Below are 23,200 nucleotides of genomic sequence, written 5' to 3' on the forward strand. Positions count from 1 at the left end.
TATATGAACCTCAATTATACTAAATTATATTCTCAAATATATGCATTTTGATTGTATTCATCTCCAATACTTTAATTGTATCCATTTATAATTGTTACTATTAATTTAATTTAATCTCGTTGCTTGATAAACTGGAAAAATAGAACGTCATTCATAACATTATCAAACAAGTCAGAGCAAGAGAATGAGAAAATAATTCCTACGAAAACATCTTCCCCTCACCCTTCCCTCCTTCCCGGATTTCCTGTTATTCTCCATTCCCTCCCCTGTCCCCACACAGGGGATGGGGGTCACAGTCAGATCGTGTCACTGTTCCCGGTTCCTGTCTGCAGTACAGAGGTGGCTGCCCTGTCCCCGGGACTGTACCTTGGAAGGTTCAGACTTCTCGATCTGTCCACTCCATCTCCCCCTCCAATATGCACACACACACGCTTTTTTGGGTTTTTTTTTTTCTTTTTTTAGTAAAACAAAACAATATTCATAATTCTCTTAAGTCTTTGTTTTTCCCTAGTTCAAGAATTTAACACAGCCTTGGCTGAACAACAGTCCATGTAAATTAGCACCGTTTTCTAGAAGTGACAATCTCTTTCGTTCCTTCTTACCTACAAGTCCCTGGCCCTGTTTCCAAGCAGATTCCCAGGGTTTGTTTAAATCACATTCACCCTGTTCCTTTCACCCGTCACTGCCGGAGCCCCCTCACCTGCTCACCCTCGCAGGTTCCTCCAAACGCGTGTCCCTGCCCGCGGGCTGGGCTGGGCTGGGCTGAGCTGGGCTGGGCTGGGCTGGGCTGAGCTGGGCCGAGCTGGGCCGAGCTGGGCCGGGCTGGGCTGGGCTGGGCTGGGCTGGGCTGAGCTGGGCCGAGCTGGGCCGAGCTGGGCTGGGCCGGGCTGGGCTGGGCTGAGCTGAGCTGGGCTGGGGGCAGCGAGCCCGGCAGAAACCAACACCCGCGGGACGCTTTGGTTCGCAGGGCCCGAAGGTCCGGGGTTCCTCCCTTTCCCCTGTTCCACTTGATTTAGGATTAAATTTTTGGAGGGGATAAAGGCGTGTTTTTTCTCCAGCACTGGGTGGGTTTTTCCCTTGCATGGAGCGCTTGGGCCTTCCCCGGGCCCCTTCTGCCCTCTTGCAGAACCAGTGGCATTTTCCACCACGCACAGTTTGTAACCAAGAGGCGGCTGCAGCCGAGGAGGCTCCAAGCGCCTCCTTCCAGGCTGACTCTGCAGATGCCGAGGCTGCTCTGGGCTCTGCCAGGGCTCAGCTCTGGGCGAGGCTGGGCCTGCTCTCCCCTCGCATTGCTCGGGGCAGCTGAGTCACAGGGGGAGAAGGCAGGGACACAAGGGTGTTGAGGTTTTAAGAGAGTTTTTATTCAAAAAACTTCCATAACAAACAGTCCTAACGACCCTAACTAACTAGCAGTGCTAACTACCATAACTAACTAGTCCTAACTACTGTAACAAAAAGCTGTTCTCAAGTGCTTCATCTCCTCTGCTGCACCCGTGGTTGCTTTGCTGCAGCGATCAGAGGGGTCAGGCTGGAGAGAGGCTTGGCTGATGATAAAAATGGGTGCTGACCAAAGGATAAAAAAGAAAGAAATGGACCATTACTTTCCAGAGTCAAGTTCCTGGACGAAGGGGAATGGTTTGAAACTCCAGAGACGGAAGCAAGCTCAGATTAGGTCTAAGGAGGAATTTTTTTACCAGGGGAAACACTGACAGAGGGTGCCCGGAGATGTGGGAGGTGCCTCCTCCCTGGAAGCATCCAAGCTCGGGTCAGGCAGGGCTCTGAGCCACTTGAAGATGTCCCTGCTCGTTGTGGGTCACCAGGTCCAGATGACCTCGAACGGACCCAGACAACCCCAACCAGGCGAGGATTCTGCTTGCTTTGCGTGTGAAAAGCAGCGAGGCTGGAGATTATCGGAGGGGGGTCCCCCAAGAAAACCCCTCCCTGGCGCTGCTGTTTCCCCTGCAGCCGCTTCGCGCTCACCTGCAGCAGCTCCTGGGCAGAGAAGCGCCGCTCGTCGTCCGAGTCCAGGCTGCACTCGAGGAAGTCCCGCAGCAGAGCCGACAGGCGCCGCGGCTCCTGCAGCTGCGGGGTCCCGTTCTGCCGGATCAGAGCCCGAGCCTGCAGGAAAAGCAAAGGCAGCGCTGTGCCAGCTTCCTTCACACCCACAGCTGCTCACATCGACCCCGGTAACTCAGCCCCAGCTCCGGGGGCAGTTTCCTCCCTGGCAGAGATGCTGCTCACGGCTCATTTTTCTGTGCCAACCAATAACCCCAAACCCTGATGCAGCCACAGCCATTGCAACACCCAAATGATCTTGCTTGAGAGGCCATTTAGTTGTCTGACTTTGTTAGTAGGAACCTCCATCAGAAACAGCACATTTTGCTTCTCCAAATACGGACACCAGCTTTACAGGCCATATTCAAGAGTCAGTGTGGTCTGCGTGTGTTATTTTAAATTGCATCAAACACATGTCTGCAGTGCCACTGACACTGAAGTAAATGAATTCCTGATGCCCCATCCCAGAAATTGCCAGGCAAGGAACAGGAGGTTGGGGTTGCTGAAAGCTCAGGCTTGATGACAGAAAAGTAGCTTGGACTAGGAAGGAAATAGGTTGGACTACAGGGATGTTAAGCAATCATCTTCATGTTTTAGACAAGCTTCCCAGTGAGAAAAATCAGGGGGGAGTTCAACTTAAACCTCTCTTAAAAACCTCTTTTAGAAACTCCTTCAGAAAACTTGTTGGGTTTGGGGATGGGTTTTGGGGTTGGTTTGTGGTTTTTTTCCAAGATAACATTAGAGCTGATACACTGGCTTCACATTTTCAGGTCATCCTCACTGACAGAAGAGCTGCAACAATTTGAAACCCAAAGCAAATTGTTGCTGGAGACTGCAGAATATTCATCTGCGTTCAGGCTCGAGTCTTCTGGGAATTCCCTTCCCAATATGCAGAAACCTCCAGCAGCTCCTCCCAGTGCAGGGTCAGCCTGTGCTCACAGGCCTCTGCAAACACTGGAGAATTTGCCTCTTACCATAGCCCCTGTTTCCTTGAAGTAAGGAGGTTCTCCTTCCACCATCTCGATGGCCACAATGCCGAAGGACCAAATGTCCACCTTGGGGCCATAAGGAGACCTGGTCACAACTTCTGGGGCCATCCAGTGAGCAGTGCCCACCATGGAGCTGCACTGGTCCTGCTCAGGGCTGAGCTGAGCACAGAGGCCAAAATCAGCTGAGGACAGAAACAAACACTGTCAAAGACAGCTGCAATGAGGAAACCAAGCACAAAGATTCCCCACTCTCAAGGTGAGAATGCAGTAGTGAAGTCAGCTGGAAAAGTCCTCAGGGCTGTGGCCAAGGAATGATGGAACTGGACCCTTAAATAAACCCTCAGCGTTCATGCAGTGGCTTTTACTGATTCCCTTGCAGTTTAGATTCCAACTCCCGTCCCTCTGGAAGGGCCATGCCCAGAGCAAAGCCACTCCTGACACTCTGCTCCTCTCCTGAGCTCTCTGCACGGGGCAGCCGCTCTCAGCTGGCAGCAGGGGCCGGGCAGTGCCAGCAGCAGCACTTGTGGGGCTCTGACCATCACTGGAAACAGCCTCACACTCACACCCCGGGAGCACCGTGCCTGGCCACGAACACCCACCCAGCTTGACAGAGCCAGCCATTCCCAGAAGGATGTTGGAGCTCTTCAGATCTCTGTGGATCACCCGGTTGGAATGGAGGAAACCCAGGCCCTGCAGACACTGAGAGACAAGAAGAAACACAAGAATAAAAATCAATTGTCACAACACATCACACAAGAAAGGACAGTTTGGAATTCTCCCAGCAGCAACTTTGCTGTGACAGGCCAGGAGACAGTCCAGGCAAATGGTTCAAGGCAAAGCTGAGAACAGCAAATCAAATCAAATCAAAGAAAGACAGAGAGAGTACCACAGCAGCAGGAAAGAGGACAAGAACAGAGTAGAAGTGTAGTGATACAGGCAGGCCACTGACTTCAGAGGCTCTTTCTTCTCCAATTCATAAAAACAACACAGAAACAAAGCCCTGAGCATGGAGCCCCTCCTGCTCTCACAGCCTGTTTGGAAGGACCATCGTGTCCAAGCCATGGGAAGCACAAGCAGGATCCCTCACCTCCCGACTGACAGCTGCCATCTCTCCTTCAGCCATGCGTGTCTGTCTGACAACGTCCTGCAAAGTTCCTCCATCCACGTATTCCATCACCAGCCAGAGATCTTCGTCAACAAGGAAGCTGGAAGAGGAAAACAACAGCATGGAGATGAATGTGCACTGCTCAATTCCCCCATGGAAAAGCCTCGAGTGGAGTTTTGTTTCCAGGTCACTTGTCAATGAGAACACAATCAGATGGAGAGACATTCCTGCACAGGCCTTGGAATCTGCACAGTCTGAAGGAGAAGGAGACACCTGTGAGAAAGGAGATGCCTTAGATGGCAAGCAAGTGAAAAACACAGTTTAGCAACAGCCCAGATCAGTGTGGAACCACAACACTTGCCCCCAGCTGGTTCAGCATCTGAACTCATCAGTTCCACCATTCCCTCCAGAACAAGGCAATGCAACTTCCAGAGTTATCCAGGCAAGGAGGCCGTACAGCACTTGGGACAAAAGTTATCAACTCTTTGGAAAACCTTACACAAAGTCCCTTCAGAAACAGGCAAGGCCATTGAAAAATGGGCAAATGAGGCATTTCTGGAAACTTGGACTTCCTGGCATCTGCAGCAATGGAAAAGAGTTGGGAAGAAGAAGCCAAGGGAAATAATTTCTGCCATGGTTTTTCAGCACTTGTCATAAGGCACAGCAAAGGGGTTCAGCTTGAAGAAAAAAAACAAGCAAAAGCATGGAGGGAGTGAACTGCCAGGCTGTTGTTGAAGATATGGCCAGGTCAGGCTTTTTCAGAAGAGGCTACTGACTACGAATGAAAGATTAACACAGGGCCCTTGCACAGGATAAGACCTGAAGCACTCACCTGTCCAAAAAGATGACAATGTTGGGGTGGTTCTTGCCTTTCAGGAGCAGGATCTCATTCACAGCTCGTTCCCTGTTCTGCTCTCTGAGACTCATTTTCTTTATGGCCACCTGAAGTGACATTGCAGACCTTTAGCTGGAGGGGTCTGTGGCAGGAGACCACAGCAAGCGTGGAGTGAATCTTTTTGGAGCGACAGAGCCAGGCTGTGCCAAACTGCCTTGGCATGGGACACCAGAGCTCAGCAAGTGCCATTCCCACAGCCCATTTCTCTGCTGGCTGGGGGCTGCTTACAGGACACGTGGCCAGAGACATTTGGCCTTGTAAGCTCTGCAGAAATGGTCCCTCAGCTGTCAGCCTCAAAGCTCTAACAACATTTTCTGCACCTACAGAATCTGCATCTTCTCAAATGGCCTTAGTTTATCACCACTCCGGTGATGATGATCATCATCATCATCGTTATTATTTAAACACATTTTGCAAGCAGGAGGTAATTCTGATGCTGTGAAACAGAGCAAAACAGCCCAGAACCCTTTAGCAATTCTATGGGACTTGGTCATGATTTCAAATGCCACTGCTCTGTTTGGGATTGCACAATAAAGCAAACACAGACATCCATTGTCACAGGGTGTCACTGACACCAGACCCAGTTGTGTTTCAACTGCAGCGTTTAGGAGAGAGCTTTGCTCTGGACATCCATCTTCTCATTTCTCTCCCTCTCTCTCTGTGAACAGCTGCAGTAGGACTAAAACCCCAAACTGAGCCCAAGTAGGATCTCTCCCTAATTAGGCCTTTGAAGATGAAAAGCAGGATGGAAAAACTGCTAAATAGTGTTCCTGTCCAAGGCTGGGATGAAGATAAATTGGGCCTCAGTCTCCACCTGCTGATGCATTCATGGTTTTAGATATGAAGACCAAGCCATGGTGTCCAGCTCTGACAGACACCACTGCCCTCCTTGCATTCCTCTGGGCACTTCAGAAGCACCAAGGCTGTCCCAGCTGTGTTCTGAAGGCTGACACTGCTCTGCCTTCAGAGGAGCAGCCTGTGCAGGAAAGCTCTGCTGGGCCCCCAAAGCTGCAGCCACAGCTCCCAGCAGAGGGGAAAGCCCTCGGGAGCTGCCAGACGTGCTGGACGTGGTGGCACTGACCTCTCCTCCAGTGGCCCTGTCGAGTCCTTTATAAACAGTTCCAAAAGCCCTGGAGACAAAACAGCAGAGAAGAAAGAAGCAGAGCTTTAGGCTCTGGCAGTGAAAGGCAGCCCAGACAGGAGATCTCTGCTGCCTGCAGCATTCACAAAACACCTGCGTGCATCGACCCTTCAAACAGCAGTGCAGCAGCCACCAGCCGTCTGCCATGCAAGGTGTGCAAGAGAAAACTGAGCCCAACACGAAGGAAAAGGGCTGGAGCCAATGTCCACACTGAATTCCTTTAGTTCAAAACCTGAGGTGGGAGTTGGTGTCTAAAGAAGTGGAAAAGAATGTATTTCATCCTTTTGCATTTCCTGCCTAAGACTTGCAGGATCCACAAGGGCCCTGCCATCAGGCAGGTGATGCATTTTCCCCTCGAGTGCAGCAGCTCTGTGTCTGTTACTGAATGCATGGAGTTTATTACCTGTGCTGAAAAAAGCACTTATTAGTTCTTCTTGAGAACTGTTTTCTGAGAGTCACCAGATGGTGAGTTGCTCTTTAGGGCAATCAAATTCCAGGCACAGAAGACCTTCCAGGTCCTGCTCCTTGCTGCAGGCAGGACACTGCCAGCCTCAGAGGCCTTTGACTGTGCCTTCTGACCACAGTTATCAATTCTGATCAAAACTGAGAGACAGCAGGATCATACCCCAGTGTCGGAGGGTGTTTGGAGCTCTCCTGACTCCAGCAAAATACCTGGGCCCTGCTTGTGCAGAAGGAACTGCCATGCACTTACCCTTGGCCAATCTGCTCCAGTCCCAGGTATTTCTCAGCAGGCTCCCCCACGCTCACGATGTTCCCTGAAAGAAACCACGTGGAAGATGCTCCCTCCCAGATGGAGACCCCGCCTTGCAGCAGAGCCAGAATGCAGCCCCACTCCCTGGGGCCATGAGCCCCTTGGTGTCAGCTGGGGAAGGACAATGAATGACTCGGTGACATTCAGCTGCAGAGCAGCACTGGGTGCAGCTCATGCTGAGACACACACACAGCACCCTGCTCTGGCACACAGGAACAGAACAGACGTACTCAGCTGCATCAGGCACCGCTCCCCTGTCCCCTCTGGCTGCAGGGCTGTGCTGCTGTCAGAATGTTCAGCCCAGGATCCCACAGCGGAGGGAGGTTCAGTGTGCTCTTCCCAAGCAGAAGGAGGTTCCTCGTCCTCTTCCCAAAATGCTGCAGGTTCTCCATCCTCTTCCCAAGCAGAGGCAGGTTCTCCATCATCTTTCCAAGCCGCGAGACGTTCACCATCCACATCCCGTGCTGGGATATGTTCACCCTCCTCTTCCCGAGCCACAGGATGTCCTCTGTCCTCATCCCACACCGGGAGATGTCCGTCGCCCTCATCCCACGCCATGGGAGCTTTTCTATCCTTGTCCCATGCCAGGGGATATCCACCATCCTCCTCCCATGCCGGGAGATGTCCACTGTCCTTGTCCCACACTGCGGGAGCCTTGCTGTTGTATTCCCAAACCACGGGGTGTTCACCATCGTCCCCCAGAACAGCGGGAATCTCACTGCTGTCTTCTTCCTCTTTGGAAGCAGAGGCAGCCAGAGGAGGTGCTGATGCAGCTTTGGTGCCCTGAGGACAGACAGTAGCGTGAGGGACAGGAAGTTCGATCTCAGTTGTCACCTTATTTATCCTCAGCTACACATCCAGCTGCACGAAGCACAAACAGAGTTCAGAGTTGTACAAACTAACAATGGGCTAAAAGTGACATTGCCACTTATTGTTGGGAATTCGGTATTTCACCATGGCTAAGGCAAATCCTCTGCCTGCAAAACCAGACCTGCAGCTCTTCTAAAACTCTTCAGCAGAAAAGGAGAAAACTGCCAGGGATCCCTTTGCTGCTGCTGCTGCTGCTGCAAAGACCCTGACAGGGACTTTCCTTCGGCCTCCCAGGATGGCACTCGGCTGCCACACACAGAGCTCACAATTTGCTGCGCAATTCTGAACACCAGAGGTTTCTTCCCACTCACCGAAGGAGGAGCTGCTTGGGATCCACGCATGAGGTGCCCTGCAATGGGAGAGGGAACATGAACCAGATGCTGGTAGGAAAAAAATTGCCCGTGGTGGGAAATGCCACGGAGCAAGGTAACCCCAAGAGAACATTTTGCTTTCACAGCATCCCTCCAGGAGCCACAGTCCCTTCACAGAGCAAGCAAGAGAACAGCACAAAATCCTGGGCTGTGTCAGTTCTTGGCTGGACCAGCAAACAAAGGGAGTTCCAGGCTCCACTGCCACAGACGCCCTGCTCGAGGGAACAGAACCCCCCCAGGCCTCATTGCAAACGCCTCGCTGGCTGCAGACACCCCCTTTTTGAGCTGCAGCTGCTGGCAGGAGCTCTCCCAAACCAACGGTGTCTTCATGGCAATTTGGTTACAAAGTCAACTCAAAGGTCCAGAGGAAGAACAGAAAGCACACAGCAAGCCCAAAGCCACAGATGCTGCACCGAGAGAAAACCTCAACTTACTTGCCAAGTGGGTTAAAAAATACCCCGAATAAGCCACAGAGTACAGAGTGCAAACTGCAGCAACCACTTGCTGGATCATTGTGGCTGCGCTGCACACGTCTGCAGGCTGCACCCCTGCAGGCACACACGGACACGGGTCAGGGCTGGGCTGGCTGCCGAGAATGCCTCGGGCAGGAGGATCCTCCGGCAGTCAGCAGGCACCCAGAGCCTCTGGGCACTGAGGCCTCTGTGTCCCACAGCAACGGGAGCACCGCTGGGATGTGGCAACGCTCCTGTGACATCACAGCAGCAGCTCACGAAAAGAACGCTTGGAAGGTTCTCGGTGTCACTGTGATAGGTTGACTTAGGAAGAAGAAACTCAGAAGAGGTTCTTCCTGAGGGAATTTTTTCTCTGGGGGTTGGGATACCTGCAACAGCCAATTAGAGAAAGTTAGTTCGCTCCGGGAACACACATTTTGAAGGAGGTAATCCAGAACTGAGTCTCTTTGTCTTTCCGGTGGCTGAGCAGGTAACATCAACCTGAGCTTCCCCCTCCCCCATGCGGGGGGGAGGCTCGGGAGGCCACTTGGGCCCCGTTTGCCAACGAGGGGGACCCGATGGCCGGGGGGAGAAAATGTTTTGTGATAAGACCTTCACAGCTTCCTCCTCCACAGGCCTGCGGCTCTGGCGTGGGGGGAGGCCGACTCTTGCTGCTGCCGGACGGGCCGGGCCTGCCCGGGTGGCCATGAGCAGTGTGGGGCTGCAGCCCAGCCCCAGAAAGGCTGATTGACACCTCAGCTGCCCCCCCAGCTCGGCCTGAGCCTGGCCCAACTTTAGTAGTTGTGTTAAACTTTAACTCTTTAGTGCTTATATAAGATTTGCAAAGCCTTCAGCCTTTCCTTTGAATATGAAAGGGAATAAAAAGATTTCTGAAGTCAGTGATGTAAGAGCTAAGTTTTTGAGATGGAAGGAGAATGAGAAGATGCTGAAATGGCTGAAAATCTTTTTGTGAAATTGTAGGGATGAACTGATGTACTGAATATTCCTATAAACCATGGAAAGAGACATGAAGATTGGGAGAGGGCGGGAAGGAGTGATCTGAAAAATCTTATTCTGAATTTTTTTTTCTCTCTCTTTTTGCTTATGTAGTTAATAAATTTTCTTTTATACTCTCTCAAGTTTTAGGCCTGCCTTGCTCTTTTGCTCCTGGTTCTGTCTCACAACAGAAAAAATAAGTTTATTTAAATTGGCAACTCAAACCGAAGACAGATGGTCATGTCAGGATCACAGCTGAGTCATCGTCATCGTCATCTCATGGTCATGTGTAGCAATGAGGAACAAAGACACACAGATTTGATTGCTTGCTCCGAAGAAGATCGTTTATTGTAACCAACTGAGCCTTTTTATACTCGAAACTTAACCCAAACTTAGCCCAAACTTTACTGAAACAAGCCCGCATTGGCTGCCTGTCACTGCGGTGTCGCTGTTGGCGTGTCCCTTTACCCAGTCAGCTCTCTGATCATGTGGTGTCCACGCATCTCCCCAGCCCATCACTGCCTCACACACGAGGTGACCACCAAGCCACTCTCCGGCCATCTGAGCCGCAGCTGAGCCCTTCCCAGAGTGCCCGCACCCGCAGGGAGCGCAGGGCTGGATTTGGCCGCCACAGAGTTGGTGACCCTCGTGAGATCCTCGGTGCATTTAGTTCCTACAGGAGTGTGGGCACCGCTGGGAAATGATCTGCATGCCTTGTTAATTGGATGTTCTTCCACCGCTAGCCTGGGGCAGGATCTCTCCCGGTCCTCCTCTCAACTCCCGGGCCTCTCCTCAGCCAATCAGAGAAGGCACCAAAATAATTGAGCCAATCAGAGCGCGCGGCGCTGATGACTCCTCAGGCAGTCCCAGAGCGCCCAGAGCTCCTCACCTGGACTCCACCCGCGCCCCGCCCCCAGCGCCCCCCACCAGGAGAATTTGGGGAGGGGGTATCGCGTTTTATCTTCTTTTTTCTTTTTCTAGAGTCGAGATTAAATGCTCTAGACACGGAATTTCGTGTTCGGACTCAGATATTTATTAATTCTTATCTATATTACAGTGAGTTCTACAACACTTCTAGGTAACAGGCTAAAAATGGACACGTATCTCTCTCTACAAGGCCTTTTAAGGACCAATGAGTCCAATTAAAAAAAGACACCATAATAGCCCAAGAACCAATCACCCGTGACCTGAAATGCGGAATTTTCTAATTACAGAAGTACCACCTTGACCCATGAAGAAAGTGAAGAAGAAAGAAACCTCCGCCCTAAAATCTCCATCTTGTTTAATATATATTACTATATTCTAAAATCACAAATTCTAAATTTTCCACTATGTGACACTGCACATTTCTATTCCAACAACACACCAGTGATCCCAGATCTATCACTCAATTCTGGAAACCTTCTTCAGAGCCTCAGGTCAAAAGCAGTGTTTTCCTGGGGGTCAGTGCCTGTCAGCACAGAAAGCCCAAACCCCTCAGTTTCCAGGGTTCCAACAGGGGAGAGGTGTCAGACCCTGCCCGGCGCTGGCCATGGGGCGTGTGGGGCAGCTGGGGCCCTACTGGTGCCACTGGGAGCCCCCCAGGCTGGGGGCGCGGAGCTCTCGGGTGAGCGGGAGGGGCGGGAAGGGAAGTGGTGGGAACGGTGGGAACAGTGGTGAGAGAAAGGGAAATGGGGAGGTGGGACCCCCAAACAGATGTTGCGGGGGGCAGGCGACTGGGGAGTGTTGGGAAAGGGGGAGGAAAAGACAAAGAAGGGTGGAAAAGAGGAACTGGGACAGCGGGAAGAAGGGTCCCATGGCGGCCGCGGGGCACTGGGGCTGCGGAGCCGGGGTTGCCCCGGAGCTCTTGGCTACTGTGGGCTGCTGGGGGGACACCCCCGGACCTGTGTCCTGCACACACAGCGCTGTTCCAGGAGATGGTTTAGTCCGAGTGTCACTTCATTCACGGCACCGACCGGCTGAGGTTCGTGGAGAGGAACATCTCCAACCGGGAGCAGTTCCTGCACTTGGGCAGCGATGTGGGGCTGCACGTGGGGACACCTCCTTTGGGGACAAGGCTGCCAGGCACTGGAACAGCGACCCGCAATGGATGGAGTACAGACGGGCTGCGGTGGACAGGCACTGCCGGCACAACTACGAGTTGTCCAGCCCGTTCCTCGTGGAGCGCAGAGGTGAGCGTGGGGCACAGCGTGTCCCCACGGGCCCTGCCCTGGGAATGACCCTGGAGCCCCCCAAAACCTCCCTGGGAATCACCCGAGACACGTCAGCCCTTCTTGTGCCCATCCCCGGGGCCTCCTGCCCCTCACCCCAAGTGACTACAGTGGCTCTCCCAATCCATCCCAGTCTCTCCCAGTCCATCCCAGTCTGTCCCGGCGTCCTCATGGTCCTTCCGAGTGTCACCAGAGTCCCTCCAAATTCCTCTCAGTCCACAGCCATTCCATTCCCTGTCCACTCCCAGTGTTTCTAATTCCAATCCGGGACCTCCACCGTCTCTCCCAGTGCCTTCCCAGGCACTTCCAGTCTGTTCCAAGTCCTTTTCAGTCCAATTCCAGACCGCTACCCTCTCTCCCATTATTCCAATCCACTCCACTCTCTCCAATTTTATTCCCAGTCTTTCAAAGTACCACACCAGCCCTCCTTCACATATCCCAGTTCCCCCAAGCTGATCCCAGTGTGTCCCCACTCTCTCCCAGCGCCCCCCAGTGTCCCCATCTCACTGCGGCCCTCGAGCTCCCAGCCCGGCCCCGGCTGCCTGCCCTGCTCCCTCATGGATTTCTACCCTGCCAACATCCAGCTGAGCTGGTTCCAGGGCCAGCAGGAGCTCTCGGGACACGTGGTGGCCACTGACCTGGTCCCCAATGGGGACTGGATTTCTACCAGCTCCTGGTGCTGCTGGAAACCCCTCCTGGCACGGGCTCAGCTCCAGCTCCAGGTGGAGACGTCAGCCTGGAGCACCCCCTGAGCCGGCACTGGGGCACGGCCCAGACCCCACAGTGTGGGGGGAGTGGGAGAGGAACCGGGAGAGCTGGAAGACGGATTAGGGTGTGCTGGGAGTAACTGGGGGAGAGTTTCAGAGAGTCTACTTGAAATTGGGAGTACGGCTCAGGGGTTTAGAAGGTCTGAGAAGGAGTTTGAAGAATGCTGGGGAGGGCGGGATGGGGTTCTAGGGGTCCTGGTGGGCACTGGGAGGGAGTTTGGGGGTACTGGGTGTTACTGGGAGGAATTTGAGGGAGTCTGGAGGGGATGGAAAATGATCAGGAATTGGAAAGCAGTTGGAATGAGGCTGGTTGTGATGGGAAAAGACTGGGATGGTGTAGGTGAATCCTGGTGGGACTGGGAAGGGACTGGGAGAGGGTCTGGGGGTTCTTGGGCAGTGGGGGGCAATTGGGAGGGGGCTGTGGGATCCTGAAAGGGACAGGAGGTGCTTTGGTGGGTCCTGGGGTGGCTGGGAAGAGTTTAGGAGGAGGTTTCAGGGGGTCCTGGGTGGGCTGCAGGCGATTGGGAAGGTGCTTGTAGGGGCTTGGGGTGTCTGAGAGGTTTTGGGGGTCCTGACCCCTTTGGACACCCAGAGATGCCGCCGGACTCCGCCAGCAGCAAGGTGCCAATGGGGATCGAGGGTTCCGTGTTTTGCTTCGGCTTCCTGGCCCAGGGGCTCGGCTCTACCTGCGAAAGAAGGTGAGGGGGGTCCTAGGGAGTCATATGCCCCCTATCCTGGAGCGTGTGTGCTCCCCCTGGGGCCCCCACCCAGGGTCACCCACTCTTCTCTGCCCACAGAGCTCCTGAGCCAGCAGCAGTGGCCTTCCACCAGCTGGGACCCCCAGATCCATCCACCCGCTGATTTTGGAGGCACCGTGTGACCCCCCAGCACAGCTGCTCCCAGTGCTCCCAATAAAGCTGCCCAGTTCGCCCCGGTCCCGTTTATTGTGGGGCGGGACTGGGGAGGAACTGGGGGGAGCCCGCGGGGGGATCGTGACTGGGCGGGGAGGGCGGGGCCCAGGTGGGGAACACTGGGTGCTGCGGGTCTGCCCGGCAACCGGTGAGTCATCACAGCTGCTCTCTCTGATTGGCTGAATCTTCTTCATCGCATTCTCCGATTGGCTGAGGAGAGGCCCGGCAGTTGACAGAAGGAACAGGAGAGATCCCGCCCCGAGCACCGGCACGGGAACAACAGAGCCAGCCTGGGCACAGCGAGGGAATTTATTACCAACCACATCACAGCAGCACAAGGAGAAGGGAAAGAAATCTCTCCAACCCCTTCCCTGCACCCAGCGGGGATAACCAGGACCAAAGATCACCAGGGCTCTGCCCAACGGGGGTCACTGGGGATCATCCAACACCGATCCTCCCACGGGGGATGGAGCTGGAGCAGAGCACGAAGCCCTTCCCACACTTGGGGCACTCACAGGGCTTCCCTTAGTGGTGCCTCCGTTGGTGTCGGGTCAAGTGAGAGCTGTGTGAGAAGCTCTTCCCACACTCAGGACACTCGTAGGGCCTCTCCCCAGTGTGGATGCGCCGGTGGACAGTGAGGGTGTCGTTGCGGTTGAATCTCTTCCCGCAGTCGGGGCAGCGGAAGGGCCTCTCCTCTGTGTGAATCCGCTCATGTAGGAGGAGACTGGAGCTGGTCTGAAACCTCTTCCCACACTCTGGGCACTCGTAGGGCCTCTCCCCAGTGTGGATGCGCTGGTGGCTTCTCAGGGCAGTGCTCCATGCAAAACTCTTCCCACATTCCAAGCAGGTGTAGGGCCGTTCCCCTGTGTGGATCACCTGGTGCTGCATCAGATAAGAAATAGTCCTGAAGCTCTTCCTGCATTTCCCACACTCGTAGGGCTTCTCCCCAGTGTGGATCATCTGGTGTTGGATCAGCTTGGAGCTGTAGCTGAAACCCTTCCCACATTCCAAGCACTTGTGGGGCTTCTCCCCTCCATGAGGCTTCTCCACCAGCTCTGAGCTCTGCCTGGATCTCCGGCCGCCTTCCCGGCTCTGGGAGGGTCTTTCCTCCTCGCAGATCCCTGGGCTGGGTTTGCAGCCCCTCTTCCTGTGGGATCTCTGGGGTATTTCCTCCTCCTCCATCCACCGACGCCTTTGGAATGACAAATCCTTTTTTGGGGGAAAACACAAGAGAGCACCTTGGGCTGGGGGTTTCTCCTTCCAAAGTGCAATTCAGGAAGTCATTGGGCATCTTGCGTCTCTAAGAACCTCCAAAACACAACGATTCAGCACAAAAATTATCCAAACATCAAGACATAGATCAAAAACTCCCCAAAAAGCAAGTTTCAGCCCAAATCCCTTCCAAAATATAAAGATTCAGCCGCTGCAAAAAACCAAAGCACCAACATTTAGCCCAATAAACTCACAAACACCAAGATTCACCCCTGTGAAAATCATGGATGGTCCTCTTCAGTCACCTGCTGCATGTGGGGGGAGCAACGCTCCTGGGGCTGGGGCAGAGGCTGCAGATACAGGGAGGAGTGGAACATTGTGCTGCTTCCCATTTCTGACCCTCTTGCGGTGTCCCTACTCTTCCTCACACTCCTCATCCTCCATTACTCTTCTTTCTCCTGCACAATCCCACCTGCTCCTCCCACGTGCATCCTTTGACCATTTTGTTCTTCAACCCTGCTTCTCCTTCCCTTCTCCTGCTGCCCCCAGGCCCAGCACCCACTGCCGGCTCCCTCTTCCCCCCAAACCCACAGCATCCCAGCGCAGGGGCAGCGATGGAGCTGGGGCAGCTCGGGCTGGGGCAGCGCTGGGCTCTCGGCCGCTCCCGCCCGCACTCGCTCCCCACTGCAGCCGCTGCCGCCACCACAGCGCGGGGGGGCCCGGCCTTGGCGCTCCCCGCTCCCACCTCCCCAAATTCCCCTGCCAGGGGGGCGCTGGGGCCAGGAGACAGACGAGTGACAGATCAGGGGGGTTGGGAAGAGTCGGCAGCCAGACAGCACTGAAAATCTCAGCAGGGACTACAGTGGCATCTTCGGGGACTAAACATGGCAGGGCACCCATGGAGGGTAAAAAGGGAAAGCCACGAAGGGATCCCAGCAAAAGGGATGATGATCCCAAAATATCTCTGAAGGGTCCCTTGGGAGCATGTTGAGGTAGTTTGTACATTATTCCAGAGGTAATCAAGGATATGGACACCCAGAGGAGCAATAAGGGAAGGTCAGAAGAGAGTCAGACAGCAAGGGATGGCTGGTGTTGGTGTACTGGGAAGGGATTGGGTGAAGGCGAGCGTGCAGGAATATGGTTCAGGAAAGAAGCAGCAGGAGCAATCTATGTGGGAAGAAAAAGGGTGATGGAAAAGACGAGGAAGAGAAAAATACTGAGGATGGGGATGTTTTTCAGCAGGATTTGATCCTCAGAAGTTGCCAGCTGCTGCAGATCCTTTGTATCCCCGGTTGCCAGGACAGGCACACAAGGAGGTCAGGATTCCAGGGGGTTTCTCTGTGCTGGGCAGCGGCAGGAGCGGGCGCAGAGGGGCGGCACCGGGAGCACGGGCTGGGGGCCTGTGGGGAGCTGCGGGGCCGGGCCGGGGCTGTGGGGCAGCCGGGGCTCAGCGCCGGGCGCTGCCTGAGCCCAGCACCCCCCGGCAATTGCAGGCCCGGCAGTGGCCCCCGGCCCCCAGGAGGCTGCGGGACGCCCCGGCCGCTGCCCGGTCCCGTGGAGCTGCCGGCCCTGCCCGCCGGGGGGGCCGCGTTTGGACACTGCGGCAGGACAGGCACCGGCTCTGGGATACGGGCTGGCCACGGCAGCCACAGCACAAGGAGCAGCACGAAGGAACAGCTGCGAAATGGGCATTGGACGGGCAAGCATCCAGATTAGCTTCTAAGGACTTTCTCTGGGTCACTGCAGAAAGGAATGATTTAGCAGAAAGCTCAGCAGCTGTCAGAGGATGAGCACCCCCAGGCACTGAGGGGGCTGCAGGAGGGGCAGAAGAAGCCCCTGGAGCAGTTGGTCACAAAGGCACAGCAGGGGAATGCAAGAAGGGATGAGGAAAAGGCCAAGGCGAAGGCAAAGGCCATGGCAGAGTTTCTACAGCCCCTGAGGGATGAACCCCAGGGCCCAAGGGGGCCCCAGCACCCAGGGGCTCTCACATCCTTACACCATCCTGAACCAGGTGCCCTCCTCACACTGCCACCATTCAGTCCTTGATGGCAAAGATGCTTTCTGGGGATGCCCACTCACACAGGATGGTAAACTGGATTTTGCCTTTGAGTGGGAACAAGAGGTAGAAGGGAAAATGGGAAAGACATGGATGGTCCTTCTGCAGGGATGCACGGAAGCACCAGCCTTATTGGGGCAAGCCTTGCAGAAAATATCACAAGAATTTACCCAGGGATTGGGTTAATGCAGGATGTGGATGACTTGCTGCAATCAGGAGGACAAGAAGTGGCAGAAGAAGCCTCTGTGAAATGGCTGAATGTTCAGGCTAAAAATAATTTTTGAGTATTTGAAATAAAAGAGGAAATGATGGAGAATAGTGTTAAATATTCAGGATGTATTTTGAATGAAGGTTTGTGGTGTATTGACCCAGAGAGGATCTGGGGAATCTCAGAAGTAATCCAGGACTGAAAAGGAGGTGCAAGAATTCTGAGGATTAATAGGAAATTGCAGGACCTGGATTGAGGATTCCCGGTTCTAGCCAGAATATTGTATGACTTTTTAAACCCCAATAGCTTCAATGTTGTGGTATGGACAAGAGAAAAGAAACAAAAGCTGAGAAAATGAAAAATAACAAAACAACTGGTGACCTAGCTATGGCACTTCAAGTCTCAGAAGAGAAATTTGAATTGCATGTGTGTTTTAAGTACGTATTATATTACATTACTGACTTTTTGTAAATATTAAAATGAATATTCTATGTTGAAAAACTTTGCTGCGTGAATATAGTTTTAGTTCTGTGATTAACAGAACTTATAAGTAGTAGTGATAAATATAATTCTTTGGACTATAATATTTTGATGTAAAAAGCTTTTGTTCATGTAAATAACTCAGAGAATCCTAAAAAAGATAATCAGAAAATTATTCACAGTCCTGGATTATGGAACACCAGAGAAGGAAAAAGAATTATTTACAGGTCAAGGAGAATGATTCTGAATAATGCATGAAGGTCTACGAATATGCAACATGTTGCTGCATTTAGGAAGTGTTTTCTGAGTCAGTGTGTGCCCATGGCTGAAGGCCAAGCATCCGGCCATTATAACCTTTGGCCAGAGCCAGGGCAGATATTCAATTCTCTCCCTTGGAATTGATCTTTGCAATTCCTTACCCTGGTAATTCTCCACCTAGTTCGGGGTGGAGATAAGGGATGTATATTTCATGCAGTCTGTGGCCAGAATCCTGTCTCTTGTGAAATCTCTGCCACAGGAAGCTGGGCTGGCACAGAGCCTGCCTTGGCACTTTGCTGTTCACAGCATCCACCCAGGACTCTGCCTCTCAATTACACTCACACACTGGGCTGCCTGCGATTCCATTGCTGGAAAGTATACCAAATTTAATTTTTTTTACATTTCATTTTACTAGTCAAGCTTGCTTTATATTTGTCCCAGGAAAGAGATTTTAAAAGCTTTTTTGAAAAGGAATTTTAGACCACTCAACAGAAATAACCACTGCAACAACCTGGGAATAGCCCAAAAGATACCCACAAAGAGAACGACATTCAACAAAACATCAAGGAAACATCAGCAAACATCAAGGAACACCCACCCCAGACACTGCCCCTGGCTCAGATGGAGACACCTGGTCTGGAAAAGACTGAGAAGGAAATCCAGGAATGTGGATCTAATTAACATCAGAAGAGGAGAAATCCGTGTGCAATAGGAAACCAAACACTAAGAACTACACAGCTTGGAAGCAATGAACACTAAACCAATGGATTTCAATGGGTTCAGACAGTAAAAAGTTTAGGGAAAATCCCGTAAAATTCACATCTCATGGAATGAATTTCTCTGCACACCCGGGCTATGTGTGGATGAAATGATTTCTGTTGCTCATCCTGACCAGGATCAAGTACTGCCTTGACTCTCTAACATTAACATACTGTTGGAGAGTTTTTGTTTTTCCTGCACTTTCAGTGACAAGATTACACCATTAGGAAAATTTGTCATAGTAATCCTACTTTTATATTCTGAGTTGGGTTTGGACCAAGGGTATGAGAATCAATTTGTACTCCTAGGAGAAGAAATAGAAAAATCTAGATTGCATTGGAATTTCTTTGTGTGTATTTGTGGGTGGCTCTTAATGATGGCACAATTTCAGAAAGAGTTTTTCGATGCTCACCTTTATGGTGCATTTTGCAAAACTACAAGAGTATTAATACTGAGGCTTCAACACATAAACAGTTAGTAAAATATCGTTAAAAAAAAGAGAAAAGAAAAAAAAACAGATTGTGGGGGTGCACATGTGGATCACCTAATGGCTGCTCTGTAACAGAAGCACTGGATCCAGGCACAGCCAGGACAGGAGCTTGAGAAATGCAAATTAACACTGCTAGGGCAATGTGTGCACAATGAACCAGGATCTTCATGCCTGGGGGGGGAATTTCGCTGATTTCCTCTGTCCTTCACCCCAAACTCTGCCTGCTTGCACAGATGGAATTTGCACAACTAAAGGCAGAGCCCATAGTGAGGATATCTGACTGCAACAGAAATTGGTTAAGCTGCAAAGGGAATCAGCAAACGGAGAATGTTGGGAAAGCTTTACTAAAAAAAGTGGGGGGGAATCATCCCTTTCCCTGCTCCAACCTGTGCTGTCACTGTCCAGGTTATATAGGGTGTATTGGGGCACTGGGGTGGTTTTGGTGCCACAAGTTCAGGGAAATGAGTTGGAAATCCAAGTATGTGGTGATTTAATTCGAGAAAAGTGGTCAATTGATGCAGCCCTGGATGGAGGGAGCACCCAAAAACGCAAAAAAGATGAACAGACACCAGAGCCAATCCTACAACACCATGGACCAGCCCCTGGGAACCCTAACGAATTCATACCAGGACACAGAAAATCCATCCATAATTTGATTGGCAGAATTAGGATAAAAAGAATCCTCGAAATAATAACCAACCACACAGCTCCAGCTCCTGACCTTCCTGACGACCAATCCACTGAAATAAGGAAGGAGACATTTCCCATGGGATAGGATCAGATTATCTATTCACAGAAGGAGGAGTGTGTGGAAAATTACATGACTCAAACTGCTGTTCGCAAATAGATGATAACTGAAAAGTGGTGAAAGAGATAACAAAGGAAATAAGAAAATAGCTCGTATTCCAGAGAAAGGATGGGAATGGGACACGTTTTCGGGGTTCCCTGGCAGACCATTGCTTAAACGAATGCTGCTCCTTCTCTGACGTGCTGCAGCAACTCTCAGCTTTTTACCATGCACGACACCTTGCTCCAAAGAGGACGCAGGAAAAGAGATTGAGTCAATGGAAATTAAAAGTTTGTTTTAGCGCTATTCTTGAGAAAATGAGAAAAGGAGGGATTGAAAGCAGTAAGATTAATATCGTAGTAGGAGTGCATATTAACGAGGACATGCAGTAGGTGGATCAGGAAGTCTGAACCTTCCAAGTACCTCAGCCAGAGGGGACGGAGATGGGGGCGGGAAAATGAGGATAAAAAGGAGGCGGCGCTTTAGAGACCGCATGGCAAATGCCGCATGGCCTCTCTCTTTGTTCATCAATAAAGTCACTTCTGAAGGACTCCTCTGTCTCCTGCGGGCACAAAAACCTCTGCCCACAGGAATTTTCCCGCACAGTCCCGGGCACAGGGCAGACACCTCTGTCCCACCCACAAGAACCGGGACGAGCCAGCGCTGCTCCGGCACCGGCTCCTGCCGAGGCCCCAGCGGGAAGGAGACCGCGGGCAGCCGCTCCCGCAGCGCCCTCAGCCCAGCGCCAACACGGGCCCGCACCGGCACAACCAACACGCCAGAGCCCCCTGCCGCCCCCTCGGCCCGCAGCGAGCCCCGAGCCCCCGCAGAACCCAGCGCGGCTCCCACCTGCGCTGGGGCCGCCTCCGAGCTCCGCCGCCGCCTCCCCGGGCTCCGGCCGCTGCCGCCGCTGCCGGGCCCGCACAGACGCTGCCACAATGGCGCCTTTGCTGCTCTGCCCAATCAGCGCGCGAGAACCAGGAGTGACATTGGCACAATCAGCCAATGGCAGCGAGGGGCGGGCTCTGCACACGGCCCAGCCTCGGCCCGCGCTCTCACTGCCCCCCGGGCTGTGTGAGGGCAAAGGCGGAGATGAGGAACAGCCCTGGAACGGGCCCGGGCCCGAGCCGCCATTGGCCTGGAAACACAAACAAAGTTCTCCGCAGCTCCCGGCACGCCTTTCCCAGCCCCGCGTGTTCGCTGCCTCCGGCTCAGCGCGCAGCCCTGGAGCCGCACTGCCGCTACCCCTAATTAGGAGCGTCTGTGCTTGGCTTTAATTTCCCCCAAAAAGGGAAAACTGCCCCAAACCCCTGTGGATGAGTGGGAGAGGGGAGAGATTTCTGGCAGAAAACTCCAAAAACTCAGAGCAGGATAATGAGAAGTAAATAAAGACCCTTCAAACCAGCTTTCCACTCGCCTCCCTCCTTCCAGCTTCACCTCCTACCCCGGCAGTGCAGGGTTGGAGAAACGACGCTCACTTTGTAAAATTTTAAAGGTTTATTAAATCTTAGCAAAAAAAAATACACCAAAAGACTTGAATAAAGAGAAAAATCGGCGCTGGGAGCACAGGACTAAAGCAGCAGACCCGGGTGTGATTTGGGGGCCCAGGGGGGTCCCCGGGCCGCCCCCCCCGATCTCGGCCAACGGGTGCGAGCGGCGCGGCCCCGCTGCTGAGCACTGACCCCGTCCCGGGGGCCGCCGGGACCCCCCCGGAAAAAACCCGCACCTGCACCCCCCCTTCAGTCCCTCCGACCTTCCCATCCCTAAGGGGGAAAGGGGAGGACCTGGGGCGGGATCACCCGGAGACCCCCGGGGTGAGGAGCAGGAGGGGAGGGGGGGTTTGGCTCGCGCTGAGTGCGGGGTCCCGCGCGAGGATTTCGGGGAGTTCGCTCGAGGAATTTTGGGGGTCCTCGTGCGACGGATCCTCGTGCAAAGGGCTCCTCTCGTGCCACCGTCTCCTCGTGTCACCCAGACCAGTCTGGGGAGCTCTTTGTGTCACCCAGAGGAATTTGGGGCTCTTCGTGTCACTGAGAGCCCCGCGAGAGTCACACCGAGAGCCCTGTGTCACCGGGTGCCCCCAGCTTCTTGTGCCACCCGGATCCCCTGAGTGTCACCAGCCCCGTGCCAGGGTCCCCAGTGTCACCGGGGTCTCTCTCTGTGTCACACACCAGGAACCGATCCCCCCTCCGAGCACCAGCACCCCCGAATTTAACCGTCCTCGTGCACCGGGATCCCCTCAGGACCCTCGAGTTTCCTCTCTCCCCTCCTCGTGCACCGGCATCACCGGACCGCCCCCCCTTTCCCGAGGAATCGCCGGAGACTCCCTCCATCAATCACCGGGCACCGGGACCACCAGAGGACCTCCCCCATCAATCAGCACCTTCACCGTGCACCGGGACTCCCCCCCACCATCGAGCAGTGACACCCCCTCATCGTGCACCGGGACCGCCGGACCCCCCCTTAAACATCACCAGCCTCAGGCATCGAGATCACCGGAGACCCCTCCATGAGTCACCGGGACCCCCCCGTCATGCACCAGGACCACCGGAGACCTCCCCAGGAATCACCGGACAGCCCCTCACGAATCACCGGGCACCGGGACGCCCCCTCGGGCAGCGGGACTGGACCCCCCCCCCTCGTGTACCGACCACCCTCCGGTGCACAGGGCCCGGACCCCCCTTTGTGCCCCCCCTGCCCATCCCGGGGATTCCGCCCCTCCCCTCCCCTTTGACTTCCCCCGGGAACAGGAGTGGGAATGGGGGGGGGGGGGGGCGTGCTCTGGGGGGGCACCGGGGTGTCCCCAGCACCGGGGGGCGTCCCTTGGGGCTCGCTCCTTTCCCTCCCCTTCCTCCTCCGGTTATCACCAGGGCCCCCCCCAATTTACCGGGGTTCCCCCTATTCACTGTCCCCCCGTTCACCGAATGCCCCAAAGCGCAGGGAACCCCCCGGATACTTGGGACCACCCCAGTGCGCCAGGACCCCCCCCTCACTCACCGCCCCTCCCCCTTCCATGAGACTCCCCCCACTCACCGCTCCCCCCCCCGTCACCAGGACCCCAAAATCCATGGGACTCCCCCCACACTCATCAAGACCCCCCCCAAATCCATGGGATCCCTCCCTCCCCCCCACTCCCCAACCCCTTCTCAGCACTCCCCGGGCCCTCCCCATTGATCGAACGCCCCCATGGCCCCCCCAGCCCCTCGCCCTCGCATTGGGCCCCCCCGGGGCCGAGGCAGAGCCCTCCCTGAGGGACACCCCTCATCCCCGGCCTGCAGCCGCCCATGGAGCCGCTGACCACAACTCCCTGCCTGCGTCCATCCGGCCAATTCCTCTGGCCCCGCACAGCCCAGCCTGCAAAGCCAGGCCTGGCACTGTGGGGCTCGGGGGGGTCTGTCCTGGGCCACTGGGCCTCACAG

The 23,200-nt window shown here is 54.0% G+C and overlaps 1 protein-coding gene across 1 annotated transcript in view; it reads right to left on the bottom strand.

Moving 5' to 3' along the window:
- The window catches only part of LOC148219406 (uncharacterized), a 75,525-nt gene that overhangs the window by 25,523 nt on the left and 26,802 nt on the right, over window positions 1-23,200 (bottom strand). Inside the window, 1 exon segment of the mRNA XM_088157673.1 lies at window positions 14,070-14,444. Within this exon segment, the coding sequence (XP_088013799.1) occupies window positions 14,070-14,444 (375 nt within the window).

The sequence above is a fragment of the Sturnus vulgaris genome, unplaced genomic scaffold (genome assembly GCF_052056855.1).
Source record: "Sturnus vulgaris isolate bStuVul1 unplaced genomic scaffold, bStuVul1.hap1 Scaffold_141, whole genome shotgun sequence".
In the NCBI taxonomy this organism is placed as follows: Eukaryota; Metazoa; Chordata; class Aves; order Passeriformes; family Sturnidae; genus Sturnus; species Sturnus vulgaris.